This window comes from Orycteropus afer, unplaced genomic scaffold, assembly GCF_000298275.1.
Source record: "Orycteropus afer afer isolate SDZICR_OR568_19922 unplaced genomic scaffold, OryAfe1.0 scaffold00072, whole genome shotgun sequence".
Classification (NCBI taxonomy): Eukaryota; Metazoa; Chordata; class Mammalia; order Tubulidentata; family Orycteropodidae; genus Orycteropus; species Orycteropus afer.
Window position 1 is genome coordinate 3,354,914 of NW_006921659.1, and position 7,439 is coordinate 3,362,352.

Consider the following 7,439-nt stretch of genomic DNA (forward strand, 5'->3'; position numbering starts at 1 on the left):
ATCCTACTTCCGTAGTGATACTGCCTCGGAAACCCAAGGAAGGGTCGCTATGAGTCAGGGCTGACTCGACGGCACATAACAACAACAACAACAATCAAATGTTGTGTTTCTGTTCTGTTAGGTATGTGGTCATCTAACTGTGCTTATAACTCCCCTCTCCAGCTTCAGGTGGCTGTTTGAGGTGAAGAATAGCATTATCTGTATACCACTAAACCAAACTCAAATATAGATGTTATTATTCCCCACCTACAGGGTGTTGCCACGTCTCTAATTAAAGCAATGAACGCAGCTGGATGCCTAAAGCCCAAATTCCCCTTCTTAAGCATAACAAGATCTGCACTACTGTTTATAGCATTTCATCTAAAAGGTATGTCTTTCTAAATGATATACCACCCTGAACTAAATGAACATTAATTGGAGTATATATGAGAAATAGGGTTGCTGAGCTGGATTGGTGTGTGACTGTGTGTGTATGTTTGTGTTTGTGGCAAATACAAGGCAAATAATTTAATGAAAATATCAAAACAGAGTCTCTAGTCCTTAAAGCATGGACCATGAGTAATATGCTCTCAATAACCCATACAATAGAGGAAAGTGAATAGAGGCAATTATGACCTAAAACAGAAGAATCCACAAATCCTATTTGGGATTTGCATAACTTTATACAAAGGAGCCCTAGTGGTGCAGTGGTTAAAGCACTTGACTGCTAACCGAGAGGTGGGCAGTTTGAACCCACCAGCCACTCCATGAGAGAAAAATGTAGCAGTCTGCTTCCATAAAGATTCTAATCTTAGAAACCCTATGGGGCAGTTCTACTGTCCTATAAGGTTGCTATGAGTCAGAATCATCTTGGCAGCAGTGAGGTTTTGGATAGCTTACACAACTCAATCATATACTCAGTCCTCCTTCTCTTTAATGATTTGTCAATTTAACAAAAAAAAAAATATTCACAGTACTATGAATTTTTCTACAGCATTTAATCCCAAAGGTTCTGAATATTCACGAAAAAAATATAAGAAGAAGATGGACCAGTTTATAGAGCGATGTGAACTGATAACATACCTGGGCGCCAAGATGACCAGAAAATACAAGGAACCTCAATACAGAGCCATTGACTTTGATCATAAACTGCAGACTTTCCTCTCACTCAGAAACATAGACCCAATTAATGGATAGTTTGCTTGGGGAACTCAACTCAAGCTCAGTCTTAAGAGCTTGATAAAGAAGGAAATGAAAGACTGAAAATCTGGCCATCTGTGACATGCCCTTCCCTCCTGAGTGGTGTCTCACAGCTGCCTGACTTTAAATGGACTCAGAGCTTTGCCAGCCAGGAAGGAGTGTTCTGTAAGCACGGATTTTGATATAACTTTAAAGTTTTTTCTTGTTCCTTAAACTTTGATGCTTTTAAAGAAGGAATAATCATTACATTAAGAATTCCATTTAGAATATTTAACCAATTTATTTTAATACATTTGTTATTCATTTTCAACATTTTTAGTAAAAAAAAATCAGTCCCTATTAAAGAACAGTTCTCATTAAATTTTAGAAAGCTCCAAGAAACAAAACAAGCACTGATATAAATAAAACAAATATTAGCTATACTTTTAACATAAAGAACTGTTTGTAAACTTCATGAAATACGACACTTTATAACTTTTCTGATGTACCTGTTAATAAACAGACTTTGCAATAAATGACTGGCTGACTTTTTCTTAAGTATTCACTGAAATATACTTTACACATCATTTTGTAATTAGAAACCACCTGAAATTTGAAGAAAGATAAAATCTAGAGTCTTACATGACATCTATCAAAAGTGTATGCTAGAGGAATATTCCACTCCTCGGAAGGAAGGTTGGGCAATCCTACTTCCGTAGTGATACTGCCTCAGAAACCCAAGGTGGGGTCGCTAAGAGTCGGGGCCAACTCGACGGCAAACAACAACAACAACAACAACAGAGGAATATTTACTAAATTAAATTTGAATGATATTTTTAAAATAAGATGACAGATTGTTCAGCAACAGTACAGTTCTGCTGTACATGAGGTCACTATGAGTTGGAGACAGTTCAATGGCACCTAACAATAACAACAACACAGAAAGTAAAGTCTACAATATGAAAAAGAAAGATTGGCTCTTTAAAAAAATCAAAAGTACAAATATTAAGTTTATAAAATTAAGAGTAAATCTCAATTTCTCTGAACCTCTGTTTCTGAAGCTCTAAAATGAGTGATTTGGCACTTTGAGCCCTATAATTTCAGCCAAACCCAGGCTCTAAATGGTGTGTCTAGGTTTCATTTTCACTGCAATTAAAACTATAATCTCAGGGAGGAAAGGAACCCCTATATGACAGACTCTAAGACAATAAGTACAATAAATGAAGTGTGGAAAAGTACTTCCTTTCCTTTCCCGGTTTATGTTTTTAAGTTGTTACACATATCCCATCGAGTGGATACACAATGTTGGGCATCCCTATTGTTGAGTTGTACGCAGTTATATTCTATTAAAAAGTGCTGTGATGAAATTTTTTTCTACCTATATTTGGCCTTTTGGCTAAGATCAAGTGTAGTGTAGTGTGTATATTTGGGATTATTTTCCTGAGGTAAACTCTGGGAAGTAAAAATGCAGGGTCCAAGCATGCCATGAGCTAGAGACCATTCCCCAAGGCTTCTCTTTATATACTGGAAGCAGACCACATCCCTAAGGCAGCTACTCAGCCGCTCTAGTAGATTCCACCATGGAGTTGATTACCAGTCTCATCGGGGGAAAAATTACCCAGCTACCCAGCCACTCAAAACTACCCAACAACTATCCAGCTACCCAGCCACTCAAAACCAGGTGCAGCCAAATTGACACACAACTACCACATAAGAAGAACATTGTTACTTTCATTTCAATTATAACTTGAATTAATAGTGAGATTGAGCATATTTTGCATATGCTGCTCACTAGTTGCATTTCCTCTTTTGTGAATTATTTTTTCATGTCCTTTGCCCTCTTGCTCCCTGGACATAAATTGTTTTGCTTGAGTTCTTCATGTAATATATACATCAACATTTTGTAGTTACAGTAAATAAATCCTTTATCAAAGTAAAAACCTATCCATTTTCCTTTATGATTCTGAATGCTCTTCTAAACTCTGAAGAGCATCTTCTTCCAGCTCCAGAGATTTAACACTCTATTTTCTTCCAGTGTTTTTGGCAGTTTAATTTTTTATATCTATTTAACTCTTCAAATACTCATTTCAGGATATGGTGTGAGATGCAGTCTTGAGTTCATCAAAATACAAAGTGATAAACACTATAGTTTTTTAAATATTTTCAGTTTTATTATGTATTTTTCATTTTTATTATCAATCCATTTATTAATACTTTTTTCTAAATGCAGTGGTGAAGGGGAAAGAAGTGCAAGAGCAAGTCAGGAATGAGAAATGCTTTACATATGAATGCCTTTGGCTAGTTGTGGATGATTTTTTATCTTTTTTTTTTTTTTTGCATTTACAAATCAATGTCCAATAGAGGTATATTTATAAAGCCTGAGAGACTTTAATTATGGGTGGCTCTGGGAAGAATTCTTAGAGAGGACATCTGAATTAGATGGACCTTTCAGAATCAAGGCCAGGTAAAATGAGAGAAATAAAAATTGAAATTTTAACCAGGGAGTGAAAGGCATCCCAAGAATTAACTAATGAACACATATTCACAATCCTGTGTCCCAGGTGAAGACCACTTAATATATCCAAACATGTAAATATTTACAAGGAACTCTCTTGGTCTAGGCTAGAAGGTAAAAATATAAACAGATATATTGTATATACATAGTGCAGGAGATACCAAAAAACCAAACTCACTGCCCTTGAGTCACAGCCGACTCATAGCGACCCCTCCTTGGGTTTCCCAGGCAGTATCCCGAGGAGTGGCTGGTGGGTTTGAACCTCCAGTCTTCTGGTTAGCAGTCTAATGCCTTAGGCACTCCTTGGAAGGAAGGTTGGGCCATCTACTTCCATAGTGATACTGCTTCTGAAACCCAGGAGGGGTCACTGTGAGTTGGATCCGACTCGCCAGCAGTGAGTGCAGGAGATAGGAAGTGGAAAACTGTAGCAATTCTGAATTTGCATTATAAAATCCCTATAAAATGCTTTACAGTCGCTATAAAGATGTATTCTTGGTATTGAAACTCTGTTTCCTTTAAGTTTCCTTAAAGCATAATGAGCCTTGGACCATAGTTGCTTCCAGCTATAGTTATCAGCTGTGCAGGCTGCAAGGATTTAATGCCCTTCATGACAAAGGACTGGCACCTGCCTCTAAATTCCAGCTGATCATGACCCTCCCTTTTTTTTCAGTCTCTTGCCAGCTTCTCCATTGACCCAGTCCACCCAGAGGGCTTTGCTGATGAAGTCCTTGCAGCCTCCCATGGCCTAAAGAAGGAAGGTTACTCCCTAGGACTCAGATTGGACATGGAGGAAGAAGGGAAGAAATCTATATAGCCTCCTTCTCCTATCAATACTCCTTCTGCAATTGGTCTTGCTTATAATAATAGCATCTACATACTGATAATTTAAAAATTAACATCTGAAATTCTGTTCTCACCCCTGAACTCCAGACTTTTATCTACAACTGCCTACATATATCTTTATTTGGTTATCTAGTTGACGCCTTTTATTTACTATGTCCAAAACAGAATCTGTGTTATCCACCCCTATTGCTCTTCCTCCAGTCTTCCCCAGATCAGTTCATGGCAACACTATATGCCATTGATTAGGCCTCTGTTGTACAGTGACTTACTTAGTATGGCTCCTCTAGCCATGGTCTTTGTGACTTGCACTAGGTGACTGGACTGGGTAGACTATGCAAATGTAAGGTGCTTGTGACCCACCAAGGGAGATGGGTAGCTTGCTAATAACGTAAATAAGGTACATGGCACCCTTGTGGGGATGGGACCATGAAAATAATGTGTATGGAGCCCTAATATGGTGATTGGTCAGCTTTGCCATTCCACTAGGCTAAAAATGAGCCATCCTAGAGGCAGAAAAGGGGGATGGGATCTCACTACCATCAAGAAGAGCCAGGAGTGGAGTGTGTCTTTGGACCCGAGATCCCTACACTGAGTTGGTAACAGCAGAGGCAGCAGAACCAAGAGACCAGCATGAGACAGAGCAGTGGGCTCCCTGGCCCATGGAGTGAGAAAGCTGAGTGCTATGGGACAGGAGGCTTGCTGGCAGACTGGGGTGCTTCCCTGGGCACCTATCAGTAGAGCGAAAAGAACTATGTAACACTTGCCCGAGTGGAGCAGAGGGCAGACCAAGGAGCCAAGCACCAAAGAGAGGCATACCTATGGACATGGCTGAGGGGAGGCTATCCTGATCGAACAATTGCATCCTGTGTGTTCTGAATCTGATTTGTAACCTGTTACTTCCCTGATGAACCTCATAATTGTGAGTATCTGTGTGGCCATTACAATGAATTATCGAATCCAGCAAAGAAGTAGAGAGTGGTGTTGGGAGGGATGATTGGTGTCAGAATTGGCAAAAGTGTTGTGGAGGGTGACAGCATGTCTGACCTCTGCCTCACAGGAATCAGTCTTGGGCTGGTGATACTGATGGTCATTCTCTCCCCTTTGTGAAGTTAGAGGGGGTCAGATGGCAATGCCCACACACCCTTTTTGCAGGCCCAAACCTAGGGGTCAATCAGAGAGATATATCTTCAAAATATATTCTGAATCTGTATACTTCTCACTGTTCTCACCCACTCTAGTCTCCAAGTTTCTACTCATGCCCCTAAACTTTTTTTCTCTTTTTGTGTGTCGCATTGCTATTTATTTCCAAAACTTTTTCATCACTCCTAACATAATCTCTGTACCCATGAAGCACTACCCCATCTTAGTTTCCTACTGCTGCTCTAACAGGAATACCACAACTGGGTGGCTTTGAAGAACAGAAATTTCCTCATAGTTTAGAAGGCTAGAAGTCTGAATTCAGGGTGCTGGCTGTAATTGAAGGCTTTCTCTTTTGGCTCTAGAAGAAGATCAGCTTCTACAGTCCTGGCATTCCTCGGTTCCTTGGCAATCCTCACATGCGCTTCTGTTTTCTCCACTTGGTGCTTCTTTCTTCTGAGTCTATGCTGCTCCTTGTAAGTCAGAAGTAATTAGGTTTAGGAAACACGCAACACTGATATGGAGTCATTAACATAACAGAAACCTTAGTTCCAGATGGGATCACATCCACAGGTATAGGGATTAGGATTCCAACATATATTTTTTTGGAGGGGGGCACAATTCATCCTGTATGACAGATTAAAATCAGAAGTACTTGGTTTGCATAAATAAAGCAGTCTTAAAGTGGACCTTTACCTCGATTTTAAAGCCTTGACATGAGTCTAGAATTCATGTTAAATGCTAAAGCTGCCTTTTCTAACAGCATGGCGCTCTGATGGTGTAGTGGTTAAGGCATTTGGCTGCTAACAAGAAGGCCAGTGGTTCAAACCCACCAGCTGCTCCACAGGAGGAAGATGAAGCAATCTACTTCTGTAAAGATTTACAGCCTTAGAAACCCAATGGGGGTTGCTATGAGTCAGAATCAACTCGATGGCAATGAGATTAATTTTTTTTTGTTTTTGTTTTTGTTTTCTAACAGCAGTTCCTTTAACCTGGATGCTGACCTAACCATATACCCTAAACTAGACATTATTTTTCTCTGAGGTCTGGCAGGTGCAGGATATCATAATCTATTCCCAAGGGATCTTTCCACTATGGTCAGCAGGTTACCCAAAAAACCTGTCCTGCCATTGTCCTGTGACCATCCTATAATAAACTGAAGAGCACATATGCTTGCAATTATGTTCCTTTAATCAATCATGAAATACCACATATGTGTTTGTCCACCTTATCCCTCATCCCTGCTAACTCCCTGATTTCAGATACCCTGCCTTTGACTCCCCTGTCATTCAGCCAATTATGATTTTGTAATTTTTAGTTCCTGCACCAATGGTACAAAAATATTTTCTTCCTCCTTGTCCTGCTGAGTGGCCATCTTTATTCTGTGAATTTGAACATCTTCCCAGCCCAGATTAGCTCTATCTTTCAATAAACCTCTTTTGCTTTAACTTAAGAAGACTCCGTGATATTGCTCTATGGCATTTCTTGGTGTCAGAAGTGAGATAAAAGGTGCATTGCCTGAGGTTACTCCCTGGGACTCAGGATCAGGTTTCAGTGTCAAGCAAGACTTTTAGATTGCACTGTTCCATAAGTCTCTCAGGAGTCACCATCTGGTAGCTAACCTCTCAATCTTGAGCTCCATCTCTCTGCACAGAGCTCTTCAAGGTTATTAAGGGATTCTAGTTTCCGAAGAAGAGTTGATGCTTTTGAGTTGTGGTGCTGGCGAAGAATGCTGAAAGTACCATGGACTGCTAAAAGAACTAACAGATCTGTCCTGGAGGAAGTG

The 7,439-nt window shown here is 39.8% G+C and overlaps 1 protein-coding gene across 1 annotated transcript in view; it reads left to right on the forward strand.

Moving 5' to 3' along the window:
• The window catches only part of AK9 (adenylate kinase 9), a 178,447-nt gene extending 177,271 nt beyond the window's left edge, over positions 1 to 1,176 (forward strand). Inside the window, exons 37-38 of the mRNA XM_007940858.2 lie at positions 253 to 367; positions 974 to 1,176. Coding sequence (XP_007939049.1) covers positions 253 to 367; positions 974 to 1,176 — 318 coding nt within the window. The remainder of the gene's footprint in view (positions 1 to 252; positions 368 to 973) is intronic.
• The last annotated feature ends 6,263 nt before the right edge of the window (positions 1,177 to 7,439 follow it).